This window comes from Ischnura elegans, chromosome 5, assembly GCF_921293095.1.
Source record: "Ischnura elegans chromosome 5, ioIscEleg1.1, whole genome shotgun sequence".
Lineage (NCBI taxonomy): Eukaryota > Metazoa > Arthropoda > Insecta > Odonata > Coenagrionidae > Ischnura > Ischnura elegans.
The window spans coordinates 81,188,418-81,211,485 of NC_060250.1; the positions used below are offsets into that span (position 1 = coordinate 81,188,418).

At 37.3% G+C, this 23,068-nt stretch overlaps 1 protein-coding gene across 2 annotated transcripts in view; it reads right to left on the reverse strand.

The window, feature by feature from the left end:
- The window catches only part of LOC124159113 (proton-coupled amino acid transporter-like protein CG1139), a 56,183-nt gene that overhangs the window by 18,898 nt on the left and 14,217 nt on the right, over positions 1–23,068 (reverse strand). Inside the window, exons 2-3 of one of the 2 annotated variants that reach the window (XM_046534671.1) lie at positions 9,748–9,945; positions 5,461–5,611 (exon numbers count right to left, since the gene is read on the reverse strand). In XM_046534671.1, the coding sequence (XP_046390627.1) occupies positions 5,461–5,611; positions 9,748–9,911 (315 nt within the window). In that variant the 5' untranslated portion in view covers positions 9,912–9,945. Of the gene's footprint in view, positions 1–5,460; positions 5,612–9,747; positions 10,095–23,068 lie in introns of those variants that run through there. The other variant, XM_046534670.1, reaches the window with a different exon arrangement.

Sequence of the window (23,068 nt, forward strand, 5' to 3'; positions counted from 1 at the left end):
TTAGAAAGCTGGGTTGCCTCAAAGAAAAATCTGTGCTGAAGCAACCTTAATAACTTTGTGTTCATCGCTAACATGTCTATTTTCCCATACAGAAGTACAAAAAGGAAGTTTCATATAAGAGTAACAAAAAAATTGAAGCTATTTACATATGATTCATAACTAATGTGAGTATGACTACAAAACGAGTGAATATTCTTTACTAGGAGAAATATCAAAATCTGATGACATAAAAAGAATCTTGCAGCATTATAATTAGCCAAAATCCATGACTTAACTACATATAAGTAAAAAAATCTAAATAATTTCACATTCTCGTATTTTCTCGAGCAACAAATAATTAACCCATGTAAACAAATAATCGTTTGAAAATATTGAAACTAGGCTTCATCACTGGGGCACTGGGGTTTCGCCATCTCAAATTAAACTTATACATGCTTCCTCATATATTTGAAATATTACCACACAATTTATAAAATAATTTCAATACTTTAAGTACTTAATAATGCTCTAATGGAAGTAATCTCATATTCGGGAACAAAAATATTAAAATATACGAATGTTCTAACATGCTTTCAATGCCATACTTCTTATTTATAACTTGTTTTTGGTGTCATAATTCTTATTTCTAACTTGTTTTTAATATCATGCTTCTTATAATTCTTTTTTGAAGGATTACAGCAAGCTTTAATTTGTTATTGTATGCGCCACCAAAAACACTCTGGGGATGAATGGGAAACATGTATTTAAGGCGCCAAAAATCGGGGCAATACACTTTTTACGCTGCGCACCAGCAATGATATTCGTCTAAGCTCCCAGTATCAGAAGACAAATCTACTAATACACCGCCCTGGCATCGACCCGGAAATCTTCCGAGCACCCCGGCGTATTTACAGCTTCCGGCTTGGAGACAATAGACGCAGCGATGTCGGCGGCGAAAAATGCGGTCTCTTATGTCTCCCGCAGCCAATGAATCGAGAATCGGAAAGATTCTGGAAGTGGCCCAAGATGGTGTTTACGGAAAGAAATTAAAGACGGGGTGATTTATTTCCTTTCCTCGAAGATTTTTTTATTTCCCATTTCCAATTTCCTTATTGAGATATCACGAACCAAGGAACTGCTCCCACTTGAGAAGTGATTTCTTGCTTTTCCCGAAATCAAACTTTGACGAAACACCAACAAGAAATCAGCATTGGATCGTTTCAAGCCGTAATGCTCTCGGAACAGGAACGAATTCACGGTCAAAGCCTGCACTTGTCAAAGCCGGGCAACAAATGTATTTTCGCCGTTTTATTCCATGCTCCGGCGTCACTAACTTCGTTTCTGTAACTTTAAACCAGGGTTTTTTGACGACTAAAGCGATATGCTATTCATTTCTACTCGTCTAAAAATAACAGACTGTTCACCGTCTTCGCTTTTTCGCCTTTTACATTGACAGCAGCCCTAGATCGGCTACAGCAAAATGACAGGAACGTTGAAATATACGCGAGGAAAAGTATCGATTCTTTGAAGAAATGGGACGTTAGATAATGCTCACAAGCACAGGTATAATTATTCAGACTCATTCACAAAAGAAAAGCAAACGATAGATCACTTCTCATATATCGCTAGCTGTACATAAGACCGCTGCAGATTAGAAATGAAGCTGAGTGCACACAAGTAATAAGTAGCGCCTAACATTTATATCACATCGAATAAAGAATACAATTATTTTTTTAATTGATATGAAAAATGTAGTTTACTTCTGTGTCAAAAGGATACTTTTTAAATTTACTATTTTGGATACTTAGTAACCCCTACCATTACAATCAAAAACTTGAAATTAAGAAAAACTATCGTGTTTCATTAAAAAAAAATTTAAAATAATTTGCATCAACACTTAAGGATTCACAAAATTCGTTACCGCCTCAGTTATCATCGCCATAGGAGCCAACAAAACATAAGAAATTACGCAATGCCTGCGTACACAAAGCCGATCTCTGTTTGCTATTGAAATGCAAGCGTGAGATTCCTCTCCCTCCTCAATAATTGCGTATCCCTTTTCATTCTTCTTGGAAAAACCCTTCTCATTATAAGCACGTTGATGAAAGTTTTACATTTTATGCTGGTTCCTCCTTATTCAACATTTTTCGCCCCCGAAAAACTTAAACGAAAACCGAAATCAGGTTGCCCCTCTTCCCTTCACCCCGACATATGACAGTCATAATTGAAACGAATGAATACCAACGTGTAAAACCATTTTATTACTTCAAGGTATACCTTTCCTTAAAATTTAAAATGTATGATTGAAAATGTGAAGTGCTCAATTTAATGAATTTGACTCAATTAAAATGATGACATATCAAGAGAAATAACATATCGAACGGTGCTGTGGTAGATGGAAAAAGCCAGAAATCAGAGGGTAAAAATGCTTGACTGGGACTCGAACCCAGAACCTCCCGGTTGCCGCCCGGTTCTATCAGTTGCGCTACCAGGACGCTTAGATTTACCATTATTTCGGCGGGGGTTTACACACAGAAAACTCCCTTTGCTTTGGCCCACAAGATAACCAATAGATGGCACTGGGGCAGCTTACCACTCACCAACAGGAGAAATGGACGAAGACACAAGGATGAAAGTGAAGGCACACACTCACACGATAGCGGATAAGAGATACGTTCATGCGTTTCGGGGCACGCAGAGCCCAAGTGAAATAAGCCAATATGATACTGCAAAAACTTTTCATACATTTATGAACTAATTTCACTGCGAGTCCTTTATGAAAATAATAGGTTTTTCCGGAAAGAGCGAATCTCGAAAAAACCACTACAACTTACAGTGCGAACTAAAAGAGGCTGCAAGAGTAACTGGAAAAAAATCCAAATGAACATGACATACAACATCATCGAGATGGTGTACTTTAACTTCAATGCCATAGATCTTCGTTCTCTGCTCAAAGCTTCCGAGGTTAGGAAATCTACTCATATCTGCCAAAGTTTAGTTAAAGCAATCGCCCTAATTTGAACCGAAATCTCTTGAATTAGGGGCACTAAGTACTCTCTAATCATTAAGGAGGACAATGCGAGGGAATTACGTCATTCCTAGCGCAAGTCCATTGAGCGTATTTTATGTGTAAGAATCTACCAAAACGTACACGTTGCTCGTGAAATAGAATACTAAGACGCCCTTTACTAATGCAATCAGAAAATTGAAGTCTCCATGCAACGAGATTTCATATCAATCAATGCCATATACGCGTAAAAAAACCACCGCCAATCAATAAAGTGGTTGACTTCGATCAAGAGATCCTCTGATTTCTCCACAAACCGGAGGATGCATCACCAGCAACAGAAAACGAGTAAACTTCGCCATGAACGGTTGAATTTGATCGGAAGTTGTTGACATCCAAATAAAATATCTCGTATGATATGCGCCATGATGCAGTGAAAGTTCTTAAAATTAGTTCAATGAGGCATTGCAATATTTCCACTGTATTTTATTTTAACATGATGTTTCTTTGTTACAAATAACATTACCAATTGCCAGTGGCTTGTATATGATAATGTTGTTTGTAACAACCAAAATAATGCTAATATAGCTTTGGCATTTGGAAGTGTGTTGGGGAAATATTTCCACAAACAATATGTGGGACGTAAAACTAAATTTATGTTAATAGACTTGCTTACTTTAAGCACTTTCTACAATCGAAGCAAATTCGTTACCCCAAAAAAAAAGTCTATCGAAGAGCCACTAACTGACAGCCAAGCAATCAGTGCCTTCAACAGCTATCTCACCCCACCTGGCATTAGTAAAACCAATAAATACTACCATTGCGTATTCCATGAACTATAACCAATATAATAGGGAAGTACTTTCAAATCAGCTAATTTATGTCGCACCAACACGACTTGCTGCCACGCTTTAAAACAGAAACTTCCAGGTCACGGCTCCCAAGCGTAACCCAGAAAGGACCCTCTTCATAGCGGAAAAAAATGTACGCACAGGCGAAACCAATGGTATGTGGAAACACGCTAAGGTCATTCGAACGAAGCAGCCTTGGCACCAACCCCTAACACCATGAATAGCGCAGATTCACGATGGAAACCCCATTAACTCATTCGACTAAACCGCTCGCGCGTTACACGACTTCGCATCAAAACTAAAACTATGCACCACTGCGCTGGCGTAAATAGTTCCGACAAACACGAAGCTTCGCGAGAAAAAAAAAGGAAAATTTAGGAAAAAAGGCGAGGCGCCAGAGGCAGGACATACTGCATTTTTAAATGGCAACGTCACACACTAAAGGGAGCAGTACGTGATAACAACATTTTACTTAAAAGAAGTCCACTCGACAATTTTGTCAAAGTTCACTACGCATCCGCAAGAATTACGAGGATACATCACTCCTTCTCGTCCGCTCGTGATTCATCTTTTTCCACGGCGTATGACTCGCTTCAAACTTATGTTATAATATTGAAATTTTCATGGTATGTAGAGCATATAATAGAAGATATAAGGTTCGAATGCCAGCTTATCCAAATACATATTTTCTCATGGCAAGTTTCCTGCTTGGTGTATTTATATATCCATATCATTACGCCTGCAACCAGTTTTTGCCATTTCTTATTATGACGTTCTCATAAACTCGCTTTGTTCTATGTCATTTTGTCCGGGTAAAATTTTGCAACTCAATTGTAACCCACTTTCCGATTAGCAATCAAGCTGAAATTCTCAGGATATTCAAAACCAGATATCAATACAATATTTCAACACTTCAAATGTATCTCGATTGTTATCCAGAATTTTGAATTAAATATGGACATTAGTCCAAAAAAAATGGCCACAAATATACGATGGCAGCACTACGATCATTTAAAGGAGAAAGAGAGATAGAGTCAAAACGATATTTTTGCTTACATCAAATTTCATTGAAAAAACTTACTAAGAAAAGGAGAAGAAGGAGGTAAAACAAGAAGACGAGAAAAATAACGCAGGACATTTACAATTCAATTTTTGAAAAGACATATTCTACATTGCTTGTGTACATATGAACAATTTCACCCTGAAAAATGTGTTGTTGTAAGATTAATATTCCCTTTTGTTTCGCATTTCTTACTCACTAAAACTATACTCGCGTATACATTTCTCCGAATTGTATCCTAATTAGTTCGCGCTAAGATCGTTCTTTTTTATTTAATTTTAGTATAATTTTAGATCGAATTTAACCTGATGTACGTGCTGATGTTCGACTGAATTGAACACCAAAAGCACAAAGAATGAAAAATGGCTTGCAGGCACGCTCTTTCGCGTGGATACGGCGAAGAAATCCACGGTTTTGCACATCTTGTCATTCGCAGGCACACACAGAAGCGTGACACTCAATAAGCAAGCGCTCAAATACACATCCCGAGGGAGCGCGACATAATTTTTTCCTCGAAAACGTTTGAGGAAGAAGAGGAAATAGTCGCAGATAGGTGTACTCACTAGAATATGCATGCAGTGGGTGTATATGACGGCGATGGCCAAAACCCCGACGACTCCGATGACGTATCCGGCGTGCATGAAAGCATTGTGCATGGCGAGGATGCCAGAGCCCAGACTGCCTTTCAGCAAGTGGAACAGCGTCTCGAAATTCCTGGAACGACGACATGGAAAAATACATTAAACTAATCCACCACATGAATCCGAGTGTTTTGGCCAAGGGGACTGCATACAGAAATCAGCCTTCCATTCAATGAAAGGCTGATTTCTGTTGCCACTTCAGTGGCATTTTAAACTGTCTGCGGCGCGGTGACGAGTGCAATGCGATGGCTTGGTCCGCGGTGAGCTCTATCGAAACCAACCTTCTGGTTGAATCACTGAGTGAATGATGTTATATCGAGTGCAATACTTTTTAATGCATTTCCTCGTTTGAGCAAATACTTCGTCAGGAACAAATCTACCGCTCTGCGGTACCGTGCTTGCGGTTTGAGGAGTACGGTTTTGAAAACCGATTACAAAGCGGGCGATATGCCAACATAAATAACATAAATATAAATATTTTACGGGCAGGACTGGAGCACCTTGGTTATGGCGATGATATTAGTGTACTTACCTGTATTTATTCATTACACATTGCTATAATTTGGCCATTTCCTGGTGGAAGAATGGAATTTGAATAAACTAATGAAAACTCAATCTATCCTAGAAGTAAAGAGGCATAAAATACACCTACAGCATAAAATACACATTAATTCGAATATCTTACAACTAACAAATTACATTTGAACCAAATAACCCAATTTCCAACTATTATTAATAAATCATAATGACATCAACCAAGACTCGATGCATTATGGCACATATACTCCAAGTACTTTATGGCATTTCCGTATTGAGTCTGTAGCTTATCTGAAAAAGAGCACACAGGTGGGAAAATTTTTCGAAGCGTCTAAATGGAAGCGTTTGTAAGAGACGCAATTCGTTAATTACGCCGATAACCGTTAAATTCGTTTTCCCTCTACTTCTCACATCAAGTGTATTACAAAATTTCGAGGGAATAGAGGGGAATAACCCCTTAAATGAAACACTGATTTAGTCAGTCTTGGAAAATTTGGAAGCCGAACTCACGTTCGAATCGAAAGTTGACCGACACTAAAGTCAAAAAATAGTATTCCGTCTTCTATGAGCGATGTCGGTCAAATGAGCATTGATCACTGAGAAGAACGCATTTTTTCTGAGACTGAGTACAGACGCAGTAGTTCCCTGATTATAACCGCTAAGGTGAAAATGTCATCGATAAGGAAATAAAAATGTAGATCTTTCTTAAACGATCTGAGGCCTTAGCTAGATCTCCTCCGGAGAAGTATTAGAATCCTGGCTTTTCTTTCCATTCCTATCACAATAATTTGATATTTTAAATGAATACAAATATTCAACGGACGACCAGTAGCTCAAATTCAAGGCCAGGACCCTTAAGTACTCGTTTTTTCACACATTCGCACAATTTACTACGAGGTTGGCAAAACACAGTTAATTGACCTCGGAGACAGCTGATTTCATGAAAATTTCAAAATAAAAACTTCCGACTGGACTTGATGGACAAAAGGCTACAAAAAAAGACTTTTCGGGCTGTAATTTTAGATCGTATTTGATCATCATCGAAATCGCAACAACCGCATTTAAAAATCCGCAGTCTTTTACAGGCTATTATGAAATTATTTATCTAATCAATGGGCAAAGGTTCATAAATGCCAGTATTTCGACAAAAAAGGTGATATGATATTCATGATATAATGAGAATCATAATGCAAATAGAATTTAGGCACAAAATGATGCTGCTTTTCGAGTTATTAACAAATAAATGCTTTAATTTAAATCAAATCAATATGGTTGCACTGATGTGACCCAAATGTTGGCTCAAATAGTTTATAAAAAGAGTTAAATAAAAATATAAGGATTATATATTCAACATTGTTTGACCCAAATTTTACTTTTAAAACTTCGAAATATGTCGTGAACGTTGGTCACATGCGATTAAAATTAATTACGCGAAAATTATTTATTTGTTTTGGATTGCGCAGTTGCGAATCAACTCCAAAGCTCAGCTGAAATGTCATCGGTACTTAAAGTTAAAACTTTTCTTCATTTATTTCAAATCTAACACAACAGTTTCGTCGTTGTGCGGCATCGTCAGATGATATAATCGACATCGTCAGGTCAGAACGTGAGGTCGGGGAGATAAAAGTTATCTATGTGAAATCTAAAATGTTTTTTGACTCGATACGAAGAAATTTTACGAAACCACGCCTCAAAATATCCATTATAATAAAACATGCTTCGTGAGAAAAACGTTTAACAAATTCAACGTTCGGAACATGGTTTTCCCTACTTCACAAGGTAATCAAAAACCAAACAAGGATTGCCATTTCACAATAGTAGCCGTCGTGAATCGATTTGGGCCTTTCTTCGTATCTTTCCATATTTTCACGGACACCCCTCGCATACGTTTTCATCGATGCAGAGCACAAACCGGATGAAGGTCTCACCCATGAAAAATGGGACTGGACAGAGCGTTGAACTCTAAATCAGCTGATTGCAGAGAATTGGCGGTGTCCCGCAGTGAATACGTGAAGCGCGCCCAAGGCAATAAGCCGCTGCGAGAGTGTACGTGCCAACGAATTTTGCAAAACGTAGCTATGGAACTGGGCTTTATGACGGGCTGCGCAAAAATCAACAGAAAAGAGGAAAATAGTGATAAATCCGGCCAATACTAAAGAGGGGTTTTCGCAGAGTGTTTTTATACAAAAATTGGTTAGTCATCTTACCAACGTCGCATTTTCTAAATTCATAAAATTATAGGAGGGATTTCACTTATATGGGCCTCATTTTGTATACCTTACTGCCAAAAACTTTTATGTGACCCTTCCGGTTGAAAATGGTATTAAGATTTACTGATGCAATTGCGATCATTTGGCCGTACACACTACAGTGATCGTGTTGGCCTAAAGCTAAAAAAATTGAAATTAAATGGCATCGTGTATTTTTTTTTGTTATTTATTTCATTTCGTTTATTTATTCGCTAAGCATGAACTGAGCAGAAGCTTGAACCATTTTGACTCGAGTTCCACATAACCACACACCAAATCCTAGAATATGGATATCCACGCAATGTTTAATAACACCCAACACAGGCACGACTCCATAGATGAATCATTTTAGTTACTCAGTTGGCCACCTCAGTTTGAGTGATCCCATCTTACATCCTAGGTTTGTGGATGAATTCAAACAACACAAGAGAGAAGGATGAAGACCAGCTTGTAAAAATTCAAATCGAGAGAAAATTATGAAATGAATGGGGATAGCAACCATCTAAATGGAATTTACTAAGGGCTAATGTATTGAGCGACCTCTGCCAACGACTGGCACTACTAAAAACATGTTCTTTTAGGTTTTTAAGTGGGTTTTCTCCATCGCGATCACAAAGCTATTCTGAGAACATACTTAGGGCGGTAAAAGAAGCATGTATCAAAGGAAAAGTTGGATCTTCGCTCAATAATACATGCAAAATAGCTCCAAAATACGGATACCCAAATATATTAAATAAATTGTAAGCAGTCAAAAATATCACATGAGAAGTCTACAAAAATTTACGAAAATCCCTTCGGCCAATTTCAATTGTGAAACAGAAGACATCAGTCTACGTGATAACCACTTCTACGCGTCCATCAGCTACCCCTTTTGGTACTATAACTTCACAGATAACATCCGCTGCGAGACGCAGCATAATGACGGATTTAACAGCACACTCGGTACAACCAGGGAGTAAGTATATACTTACTCTATGGTACAACACATCATGCGCAGCATGAATGAACGATTTTTCGCCCCCCAGAAATTTTTACGCGCAATAAACAATTTCTGGCCTTAAGCTTTTCGTCAATTGGGGAGAACACAGACTGACCCCCCCCATAAATTCTCATTTAATGCTCAACACCACTTTTCAACAAAGAGTTAAGGCTGTTTTACACGTGGCATGGAATTGCGCAGGTTAGTACTGCATTAATTTGTATATTTGGCGTGGAATTAAGTAGAACATGAACGAAAATAGAAAAGGGGGTATTTTTCCATCTCACGTCCACGCGTTCTCCCATAAGTTCTAGCAAATCACCGCTTAACCCTACCCAATTTTGACTGCGCCTTCGTACACACGTCAGATTGTGCAACTTCGTGCCCCGTATAAAGCGGCCTTAGGTGAGAAAAAATGTTGCGCCTCAACATATCAATACTTACGATGTGGGTTTGTCGACTACTCTGTGATCGTAGGGCTCATATTCCTCCAAGAAGTCTTCATGCCTGGGCACCCCAATGACATAGACATCCTCCTTTACGCTCCCGTTGGCTTGGCTTCCATGTATACCCTTTCCTGGGTCCTCGGACGTGTTCGGCTGGTCCATGGTGGGCAGGTGACCACCTCTAGATGACCACTCTCTGAACGACGAGAAAAATAGCCTTAAGTGCACTCCCGACCAAACCATGGTGGTGGATGGTGAAGAAAAACCGAAGATGAAAACACAACAGCGGGAGGGAGGAAATTTTAAACAGGCGATATCGCCAAGAACGCTCAAGTCCAACACAACAACCCCGACTGCGCCAGTACGCCAGAGATAAGTTCCAATTTATACCAACTTCCTCCCGCTTCCAGGGGAGAGAATAGTCGACGTCACCCTGTGAATTTACACCTTGGAATACTGACGTGTATCTGGAGTTTGCATCGCGGAGGGCCGGTTACGAAGACATGACCCTATTCAAATAGATCCCACTTCTGTTTTAGCCCTCGATTTAATGTCAGAACCAAAACAAAATCGGCGAAATCATTGAAAAAATCGGGGCTCAGTCGAAATGCAACACTGCGCTCAGAAATACTTAGGCCCTGAGTCATTTTTGGTTGAGGTCTCTAAAATAGGTTGCAATGGCGGAAGGAAATTCTTTCCAGCTCACTCATTAAGTGTCGGGCACACAGTTTATTGCTCGCTGACTAAAATATTGATAAGAAATACGGATTCTTGTCTTCTTCGAAGTATAACTCCAGTTTCGCACGTTATGCAGTTTTTAAGGCCATTATTATTTTTTTTTTCTTTTCTTGACCTTATTTAATATATAATATGGTATTTCCTGGAGTATAGGTCATTTATACAAAAGTTAGCAGCCAAACTTCACTTCAAACTAAAGTAAATACACTGGTTAAAAAACTTTTTAAAGAAAAGAAAATAGATTTAAGACAAAATGTAAATTAACAAAAAACAACGGTACTCCTCCAAAATTGTATGGTTTAGTTAAAGATCATAAACCTAACATACCCCTAAGACCGGTGGTGAGTTTCATAAATAGTCCTACTTATGAATGTGCCAAATTCCTTGCATGCATTCTTAAGAATCTATCCTCAGATAAATATAACTTAAAAGATTCATTTCATTTTTATAATAAAATTAAGCAACAAACAATTCCCTTAAATCATAAACTGTGCTCTCTAGATGTTAAATCTCTTTTTACAAACATCCCACTAGACCTATTAAACAATATTATTATAGAAAATTGGCTTTTTATATCTGATCATACAGTATTAAACAAGGAAGAATTCTTTGAATTGTATGATATTACTGTCAATCAAGGATATTTACAATATAAGGACCGTCAATATCAAATAAAAAATGGAGTTCCCATGGGTTCCCCAGTAGCGACTATTTTAGCTGATTTGACGATGAACCATCTTTTAGACAATGTAATCACTAGTTTGCCTTTCAAAATTCCTTTCATTTACAAGTTTGTTGATGACTTATATTTAGCACTTCCCAATGACATCAAGGAAGATACCATTTTAAATTATTTTAATAGTTTCCACCCTAAATTGCAATTTACAATAGAATATGAAAAAAATAATACTCTACCATTTCTTGATATGCGAACTATTAGAAATCACGATGGACCCATTCAAGTAGACTGGTGGAAGAAACCACACAAATCGGACAGATTTCTAAATTTCCAATCACATCACCCTCTTAAACATAAAGTAAATGTAGCACTTGCGCTAAAATTTAGAGCTCAGAATTTGAGCGATAATATATTTCACGGAAAAAACCTTAAAATAATTGAGGATATTCTAAAGAAAACCATTTTCCAAAGAAACTTGTTCATTCTATACTTCACAAAAACAACACTAGTTTTTCACGTACTCAAAATTCACTAAACAAAAATGATTCAGCAAATACAACATCCCCATACCGTGGAATCATCTATATTGGTAAATTATCTGAACAAATTACGAAGGTATTCAAAAAAATAAATTACAAAATTGCACACAAAAATCATAACACTCTAAACAAGCTCCTATACACAAAAATAAAATCTGAAACCCCTAAAAATCTAAACAGTACTTTAATATATAAAATTTCTTGCCTCGATTGTGACACTTGTTATATAGGACAAACATCACAATATTTAAAAAATAGAATTTCACAACATAAATCGACAGTAAAAGGTGGTATAACTCTGTGTGCTCTTGCTAGCCATAGCATAAGCAATGGCCATAGTTTTGATTTTGAGAACGCCGAAATTTTAGATCTTGAAGTTATATTGAAAAAAAGACTTTTCAAGGAAATGGTTTATATTTCAAAAATAAAAAATTGTTGTAATAAAAAAACAGACATCGATAACCTCAGCAAATTTTATTTTTATTTAATACATCAAAATTAATGGTAACCTAGGTTGTGGCAATACCTTAGAAACAAAACATAAATAAATATGTTCAAAGTTTAGAGGTATGTCAAAATTTTTTGTATATTCCATTGTTCTTATATATATGTTTATATATACATGTTTCTTTAAATTATATTGTATTATATAAAAAAAAACAATTGTTCCTTCTTTAGGTATAAATATTGTGTATCGTCTTATTCTCTGTATTTTATATTGTTTCACACTTTTTCTAACATAGCCCTGAAGATGATTTAAGAAAATAAATCGAAACGTTGGTTGCTAACTTTTGTTTTTAAGGCCTTGATCTTACAGGTCACAATACGTTTAGGTTTAAATTTAAGTCCATCCCTAAACCGAAGTCCATTGCATGAATTGGGGTAATAAGGTTGAATATTAAATGAAAGATATAATATAGCATTGCCATTACCTCTATTAGAAAAAAAGAATATTTTATCACTTAAATATGTAAATCTGGCTCAAAAAGGAGTGCAAATTCTAAAAAGCATCGGCATAAATACTGCAGGCCGTTCAAACCAATTCTCATTCATCAAGTAATGATCTTGAAGAAATTTTAAATAGAAATATAAAAGCCTATTTTTAATGCGGGACATTTACCTTCATCTCTTATACTTTTAATAGGTATATACTAAGATGATTATAGAGATCCGAAATCGCAACACCAATATAATTATAACACGATATGAGCAGATATCTTATTATGTTCGGCAGGTATTTCATTTTCCAGAAATTTATTCTGCAAACGAAACGAAAATTACGACCCAATTGCAATGGCTTTACGCCAATCTAAATATAAATACAAAGGAGAGGACTTAAAACCTTGTCAATCCTGAAAGATTTTCTCCTCGTTTTTTTATTTTAGCAGCAAAGATATTTTATATGCGATAAAAATTGCCGTAGCAACACTGCAAATGCTATATTTATTTCGTTAGGATTGATTTTGGCTTGAAACTTCCTTCGTCGGCATTTATGTAAGATTCTCCTTGCAACAGCGACGACATGACATAATGATCAAAGCGACTAATGAGTAAATTTTTCATTTCCCTCTCTAGCAATTATGACGGCAAAATACAGGCCAGGGAGAATTTGAAATAGAAAATGCAAATCACCGCTCCATATTTATTGATGTGAAAAATATAAAATACCGTTCACTTGGATATTTGAATATCAAACTACAAAATAGTATTTGAAACACCTTTTATAATACAAGATACATTTGTGCGGAAACTAAGAGATCTGAAAAAATAAACTTCCTTGGCACGTTATAGATAATTGAAAACATGAAGAAAACGATTGTAACCAAAACGAAGTAATCTCCGAAGCATAATGTTATAGAAGCATTATCAGAGCTACTTCAAAAGTATTTTTCGAATGTATTTTCTATTTTAGGATGGGAAAATACCAAAAATCTGTATTTGAAATACCAAATACAAATTACAAATGTATTTCAAATGAGTATTTTAAAATACCGGTACTTGAAATACTGCCCAGACCTGCAAATTTTTTTTTTCATTTTTAAGCTGTGAATGAGCAACAGTGATGACATAATATGGTGATCAAAGCGACTAATGAGTAGCCATTCCATTTCCGCCCATAGCAATATAATTTTAAACAAATTTTTACGCTTCGTAAATGAGCTCATTTAAACGTTCCTCTCTTCAAAGCAGAAAATCAATGATGGCTTTGGATGATAGCAGCATTTTGGAGGATTTATAGGTCATAACCACTAGAATTCGCAGAGCAATACAAAACGGTTTCGTTTCGAGTTTCGCAGGTAAGCCTCGATGTTTATGGCCCCACTGCATCCGCTCATATTTCATAAACTTGACCCACTTTTGAGCATCACTGGGAATACTCAACGATGAAAAATGACCGTGGACATTATGACCGTGCTGAAGTTCACGATCGCAAGTACGCGAATAGCCCAGGAAAATCAAAATAAAACGTTTTATAAGAGGGTAACCCATTCTAAAGAAGTTAGATGACGGTTTCATATGGGACCTTGGCAAGTACTTAACTTAATCTTAACCAGGAAAATCCATTCACTGTATCTACATTCCACGGGCAAGGCGTAGCTTTTTTATCAATTGTTTTTTTTAATAAGCTCATCATATGCATTTACACCATTAACTTTTTCATCTTGACTTTATGTAGCTGTTTGCAATTTTGGAAATTCGGCATTTTTCAATATTTATCTTCCCGATTGCAAATATTAAAATTCAAATGGAGAACTATCCGGACACCTGGCGTTGTTCGGGTAGGCTAGTACCCAAAGGAGAGGGAAACTTGGAACTTGGAGTTCGCGGTTATATGGAACATTGGTAAAGGAACAAATCAGGTTTGGTAATGGTCCCCCCTGCCTTCTAACGTATGTCGACTCAAAATTTAAGTAAGGCGGTGAACGGAAGACGCTAAACAGCAAACAAACGAAGAAAATATTTCCGTATGTATCGTGCGAGGGATCAGTTTATACCCCACTCCACAACATTGATGGTTGTGTGTGTCCGTTCATGCATAGACCAAAAAAGTCATGTGAAAGCATGAGCCAGCAAAAAGGTGTGCACCGAGAGGATGGCAAGTGTACTATCTTTAGAGTCACGTTCTCCTTACAACATGTTAATGTGTGTGCCTAACCTGCAGGATGTCCGACCGAAGAGTTCGTATTCCGTGACGTAACAAATTTTAATTAGAAAAACGACACAAAGAACGCGTCGGATGCGACCAAGAGTAGCACTACGGGGTTTGGGAGCATGAGATACTCTTTTGTACAAACTTTGGTCGCAATCCGTTCAAGCGTATGGATACGCAGAGCGGACAGACAAACAGGCATCCTCTTTTACATAAATACATAGAAATACAGAAGACAAATAAATGGACCGCTATGCAATCAACGCCGCGCAGCGAATATTTTTGAAACCCGATTAAAATGCACCCTATGTTGCAACCTAAATCAAACTTAATCGGGACTGACCGGATAATCCTCTACGTAATGTCCTTACCCGATGTGGTAAAAGATGAAAACTCCCTGTATTTGAAAACGTTTAAACTTCATAACTCCTTTATTAGACGAGAGGCAAGCATGTCATCGATGAACTCGAGGTTGGTCTCCATCTTGAGTGTGGTAAGCGAGAAAAATCCGGCTTGAACGCCTAGGTCGTTCAATACAACCCATTTCTGAGCATTACTGATAGACGAGGTGGGAAAACCGATCGGAAATGAGCGTCTGGCAAGACCTAAATGGGATGGATAACATAGCAATGCATCTCCAGCGAACTTAAAATCGTCATCGCATTCCTACTGCCATTAAGCCTTGAGCCAGAAAAAACCACTCGGCCGGTCACAAGCCGTTGTTAATGATTGTATATCCCCGACTTCCGATTGGTAGGTATGCTCCTCGGCAACATAACATGAGCGATAACCACTGAGACCCAACGTGCGATCGTTGAGAGACCAGAATATTTCTCGACCAGAGAATTTTCATTTAGTTTCAGTGCCACAAGTGGCCAACAATTGGCTTTCTTGGAAGTTTTGATATCTCAATACGATTTGCTGTTACAAAGCGAAGCATCCGCGCAGCAGCCAGAAATATGCGCTTAAATTCAATTTCTGAGGGCATTATTCAATTATTAATAACATCAAAATAGTTTGAATGCCATCGGACGACGCAAAAATAAAATAATTTTAATATGGTGTACAGTGTATTAAAAATCTATTGAGCAGTATTTGAGGTATTGTACTCGGGTAACAGAACAGTGCAACGGTTAGTGGCTAATTTCTGCATACGCGTTCTTCCTTACTGTCACTATTTTATGCAGTGCTTTATTTTAACAAATGGTGGATTTCTTTACCGTGCCTCTTGAGTGCTACTGACTATTATAAACCTACTTATTTAAGAGCCATGGTCACTTAACGATCATTTACAGAAATGAGTATTGAAGGTATTTCATATTAAAATATAAACAAAAATTTTAAATATTAAAAGCCATTCAAACGGTGGTGAAAAAGGATCAAATAATTCTCCTCATAAGTGTGCACGTCGTAATGCCTATTTGCAAAGAAAGCTTCTTTTCCACTTATCAAAAGTTTGTCACAGCACATCACTTGTAAATAAAGGATAAAAATATCTTATTTCTCCAGTGTTTTAGTTAAATTATCTCCTTGTGAGTAGCAGATGTTGTAGAACCCTTACATTAGTGTACTTACAGTACGCAATTCTAATTAAAATACGCAAATTCTATTGAAATAATGAGTTCATATGAAAGATTTAAAACTAACAGAGTGATAGCGGAAAAATTTGAGTAGACATAATACGATTATAAGTTTCAAAAAGATTTTTTTAATGGACAAAAAAAGAATTCTTATAATATCTTAGCATTATATTCAAGAGCTGAAATATTTCCTAAGTGAATACTTCGAAATTTACGAATTTTACGACCACTTAAAAGTTATGAAATGGTATTATCGACTATTTTTCTTCCCTATATCAGCGAAACACACAAGGAAATGTTTAATGATACCTACATAGGGCACTTCCTAAAACTAGAGTAGGAAAAGAATCACTTATACCTTGAGACGCTAAAAGGTCGAGTGCCCCATTGAACTACACTCAGTACTTGGAGGATAATAAATAATGTTATGCCCCAAGAAATACAAACGCCTCTACGCTTTTTGCGCGATGCTACTCGTTTAACTCCCATTCTGCAGCAGCGGTCCGGGAAATTTTGACTTTATCATATAAAAAGAGTGCAAATAAGGGTTTATGTTTCCACGTGCTTCGAGAAAGAAAATATCTCATTGTCTCTGAGAATAATAGGCCGCTGCTTTCAATGCAAAGATAATAATTTGCTATGTTTACAAAGGAGACATCAGCCTACTTAAGAAAAAATTAACAGCAACCATACCGTGAGCAAACACACAGAGAGAGGGAATTCAAAAGCGAAAGAGAAGATAGAGCCAAGAATTTAAAAAAATATCAAAATTAATGCATATTGCAATTGAGAAAAATTCACAATCCAAGCAAACGCCAAAAAATATTTCCTACTGTACCACGAAATAATACACATAGCGTATACACACAGAAAATCACATAACCCAGAGCGAGAAGGAACGACTATAGCCACGATCACACTAAAAGTAATTGGGCTGCACAATTCTACCGCGACAATCACAGTTTTCAACTATGCTTCACAAACTAGCATTTCATAGTTTTCAATTTCATTCATAAAAATTCATATGAGAGCAAATTAGTGGGTATATATAATTTAAAATGCAACGGTTCTAGGACGAACCAAAAATATGTATCGGATTTCAGTTCTCGTCACACGCACCATAACCACCGAAGGAAAAGCCACCCTGCGCTGAAATACATGAGCCTCCGAAGGGAGACTACAGAGCCTGAATATTGATCATTGCCACGATGGGATTATTCGACTCCTTAACTACATTATTAGATTTTTCCATAATTATAGGACTGCATTGGAAATAAAGACAGACGTTATCATTTTTTTCTAACACACAAACGTTACCAAACGGACTGAGAATGGTTCAAAATGGCCACTGTTTCTCTTATGCTTCCTGATTTAATCGCCTTCTCTTGCGCTTTAAAGTTCACATTCTCGGGCGAAGATAGGGTATTCCCTATGTAAATACTAGGTCGTTCGAACCTTTGATAGCCATGCGTTTTCCAATTCCAACATTTTATTCCCCATACCTTTCCAGGAGCTAATTTTACAGTCCTTATTCATTGTGACCAATGCTTTCAGATCTATTGATAACAAAAATTTAATAAATAAAATAAACTAGAATAAATCGCAATCTTTATTAATGCGTGGTACTGGCACCTCGAGTTCAGTACACTTAGACCTACCTATGGTGACAGTTTTGATTTTTTTTAAAAAATGGGTCAAAATTACCCCTTTACAACGGGCGGATCTTGGGAAAATATTCAACTATTTTTACTAATGCATATCCCAAAATTTAAATGGAAAGTTCAGTTCACACTCCGCAGAGGTGTCTCCTACTTTTTTACCACAAAACCTGCGACGAAAACCATCCTCTTTTATAAGTATCCTCAGTCAAATACAGACAAGGTGGATAGTCAGACTTATCTATTCACGTCACGAAGAAGGTATCCCGCATCAGGATGTGTATCAAACACAAGTTAGTAGACTGTTTAATCCTTTGGAGCCAATGATCACAGTTTAACGCCCTCAAACAAATGCCATAAGAGGATTAAACGGTAGACGGGTATCCTGTTTTCCTCCTTTGCCGCCACGCCCTCGCAACTTACAAGTTTCGCTTGAACTCTGACTGCCTCTCCTTGATAAAACTAGCTTCTCCAACGATGCCGTGAAATAAGTTAATAATCTCCCTGCCACGGAGATCCAAAATGAAGGGTCGCTTTTAAGTTTAAACGGAAAGGTCGAGCCTGTTTCTACCCGGGGCTCTCGAAATAGCGTCGAAGCGCTCTTTGGCTTCTTTTGAAAACTTTAATGGCTGGTAAAAATACAGGTAAGTTTGGATCGGCATTTTGTCTGCGTTGGACGCCTATCATTACCATCCTTTTTAACGATCAGACAAGGTTGGATTTGACTGCCTGAGAAGACTAAGAATAGACAAGCGATTTTAAATAATTGTTTCCTCCTTTCATCCTTCGAAGAGGAAACTTTAGTGCTTCCTATTATTAAACTACGGATAGGTCGCGACTACTTTTTACAGCTCCAGGCAATTTTTAGTTGAGATAATCAGTTCCATTCCTTAATTTAGAACTTGGACTACTTAATTTTGATAGTTGGTTATACTATTAACTTATTTATAACACAAATTTGGATTAACTTCAAATAATTTGCACACAATATTTCCTCGAACAAATAATAAAACTATCAATGATGTTTTACGAAATCAAAACGCATAATTAAGTGGTTTTTCATCCCAACGAGATATAAAGTCATATTAATAAACAACATTGTCTTGTAGACGCGTATGAAATTAATTTCCAGGTACTGAAACGTACGGAATTACTGAATTTACCCAGCATTTATAGATAAAACCTTCTATTACTATTCGAGAAAAGGCTTCATATATGTTATTACGTTATTTCTTTCGCGAGCGACTTTATCTAGCTTTAGTTCCGGTTCTCATCTCAGGAATCGCTGAAAGTAAGGCCTAAAGAACTGGACAGACTCATGGAAAAGAAGCAGTGGCTACATAACGTTGACTTGAAACAGTGAAGCTACTTTCACGGGTCGAACAGGTCCGTTGTCAAATTCTGGTAGTGGCACAAAATTAGGTAGGGCAAAAGGATCACAATTTCAAAGACTTTCTGGTAAAATAGAAATTCAACTCACTTCAAGGCTAAATGGAAAGATTTAACGGTAAAGGTCTCTGACAGGTTGTCACGTCATTACACTTCTGCCAAAATTTCTGAGCTGCTCATATATAAGCTGGGAGCCAATAACTCTTGAATTTTCCTCATTGAGGCTTAAGCAGTAATCACGAATCCTGATGCCCGCATGCTGATGATTCCTACGAATAACTTAATTCGGGAAGTTGACTAGCGCGAACGGCGCTGCATTCAAGTGAAAATAATTCAAGATATTATCACGAGGTTGTGAGACTAACTCAATAAATTAAACCTAGATACTTCTTTTAGAAAAATCGAGTAATAATTGGTTTGACTTGAAGAAAGCATTATGAAATGATTTTAAAACATTATAAAGAGAAGATGCGGGTTTCCCTTTTAGTTAGATCACGTAAACCGCATGTTTTTCGAAGCCATAAGCAAAATAAAGGCTTGAAAATAAATCAATGAGGAGTACTACGCTTGTATTCCCCTTCTTTGAACTTTGAAAAGCTGTAGAACTGGCTGTGAAAATGCTTTATTTTCCACTCACTTTGCTTTTTCATTTAATACATACTTAAACAAACTGACGACCAGCCTTTTTTTAAGGCTTCTGGCTTATGCAATCGAAAGTGATAGGTAAGGTTGCACAATACTTGGTTGTACACATTTACTTTAAATCTGCGGGAACAGGTAAATTCACAGCGCACAAATTGTGCGAAAATGTCACAGAGAAAAAATATCATTCGCCTTGACCAGGATTCGAACCCGGATCTCACGATTTCCGGTCGAGTGCTTTAGCCAGTTAATTGGCTTAAGCATGCAACCGAAAATCGGGGAATTCGGGTTCGAATCCCGGTCAAGGCGAATGATTTTTTCTCTGTGGCATTTTCGCACAATTTTTGCATTGCGGATGACTCCGTTATGTTTTCACCGTGGCTAGTCCGGGTATACTTAAATCGGTAAATTTACTCTCCTCTTGCAATCTTTGGTCAATATGGGAGATGCTACATAAAATCATTCATAGATCCCGTAGCCCACAGAACTGGTCTCCCTCGGTAGACGAAGCGACGAGGTGAAGAGGTGACGATTGAGAGACTCACGAGACGAAATTTACTCATTGACGTCACCGCGAAAGGAAAGAAAGGCGAAAGAAAAGAGGCGGAGATGAAGAGCAGAAAGGGCGGAAATGGATTTTTTTCGGCTCCCCACAGTGCAAAGATTGGAAAGGAAAGAGGACATGGCTTGCCAATGGCTGGAAGGGGAGAGAGCGAAGGAGACGATGTCAAAGCGAGGAAGAAAGATTGACACGAATGATGAGAAGCGAAGAGAGGGAAGAAAATCCATGACAGTTGACTGCATAATGGTAAGACTGACGGACTCACACTGCTGTCGATAAAAAAAGGACAACCTACGAACGCCAATAGAATCAATTATTCATAGGTGAATTTCGCTCGAAAAAAAAAATGTCAGCAACTTCAAAATTCTCAGCACCTCAACATCTCACCAGCTTTAGACATTTTTATAGTGTAAGCGACCGCATTTTGCCCACCCCCTCAAAAATAACCTGAGGGGTAGTAGGGAATCTCTCTGGATAAAGTTTAAAATAAATACAAATACTATATGAATAAGGATCCAGACTTAAATATCAGCGAGGACTTATAAGGTGTGATCCTTATATGCTCTCGCTCTTTTATACTTAATGTGATATTTTTCGAGCTTAAAAATCAAATATATACATAAATTCAGAGTAAAAAATGTAAATAAATCAATAATTACAAGATTACACGAAATTCAGCCATTCATTTACTCGACAAATGAAAAAAAACTAAAGAAGTTTCTACTAAAAACACTAAAAAGAGATTTTTCTGGGGTAAAGGTATCCACTTTGTGATATAACCTTACTTCTACGATCATTTTGAGGAGTAAATCAACCCTCAACCTTTATTCTCCTAGATTGATTAGTACTGAACATTGAACTGAGCACCAAGGCGCCCCCTTTTGCTGGGCACCCTACGCGGCGGCGTGCTTTGCTTAAATCGGCCCTACTCAACACACAAACCGAACTGCATGATAGTGAGACTGACGCACTGGCACTACTTAGGGTAAAAAAGAACTACTCACCGACGCCAGTTGAATAAATTATTCATAGGTGAATTTCGCTCGAAAAAAATGCAAGCAACTTAAAACTTCTCAGCGCTATTTGAACAATAATTAAACAAAAGTTCAAACAGAAATAGTTAGAAATTCCTAAATTGGCAGCGGTTCATTTTTTATATGAAATAATATTTAAGATGAACCGTAATTTTCGGCTACCACCAAAGTTTCCGAGCTAAAAAAATCTAATATGGCACATTCAAATAGTAATGAATAAAATACTGAATCGGAAAATAAAGGTGTGTGATTTTTTCGATTTCATAGCAATATAATCTTACGAATGGAATCGTTTCAGGCTTGACGTGGTGACAATGATGTGGTATCCATGTTAAACTATAAACATCAAATGTTAATTTACACTCTTTAAAATGTAACTCCAATACCGACCATGGTTTCTACACTCTCTGTCATTTTCAAGGTATTTTGATTACGCAAATCGAAATAATAGTCGATGTCTCCATGTTCCTGGGTTTCACCGCGTGGATTTTCTTTGTGACGACAGTTTCGCCGGTATTCCAACCGGCGTCTTCAGGTCGATGTCGGGATTCAATATTTGGTGACTTATATAGTTCATTTTTGGCGCCAATTTTTCATGCTGGATGCTGATTGGTCCACCTTCTTTTCTTTCGTATGACCCTCTTCCACGAGCTGTGGAGAGGGTAGCCGTCTTCTTGTCTAGTGTCGAGGTGATGCTTGATTTGGACACATGTTGGCATTGTGTCCGTATCCCGGCAACGTTGAAGGAAGGCCAAGGAGCACAAGAGTCTCTCCTTTTTCTTCCTCAGCTTTTTTAGCTTAATTCGAAATAATAGTCGTCTGTAAATGCCTTGAAAATGACATAGAGTCTCGAAAACATGGTGGTTCATGGAGTTATACATTAAAGTGTGGAAATTGCCATTTTTGTTTATATTTTACCATGAATAGTTCAAAAAGACAAAGGAAAGCTAATGAATGTCACTAAATATTATTATCACTATCAATCTCAAATTTAAGAAATAATAATGATCCTTCATCACTTCGCTACCCTTCACCCGCTTGTTTATAAATCCTTACCGGAATATGTCTCACATGGGACATCGAACTATTTGCATATATTGTGAGTAGAGCTTCGTAGGAGCTTTCCACGAAGGTAACGTTTACTCTCCCATGAAACCAAAACACCGTAGTAAAAGCGATTAAAACGCTTAAACTATTGGGGACAAGGGTTTAATACCAAAACTTTACGGTTACATTGGGTTCTTCATAAAAAAAGTTCTCTTGAAAGGACTTAAAGAAGATTAATTTGACGCCACACCTTTTCAAGATCTGAGATTAATGAAAAAATTAGGGGGTTAAAATCCCGAT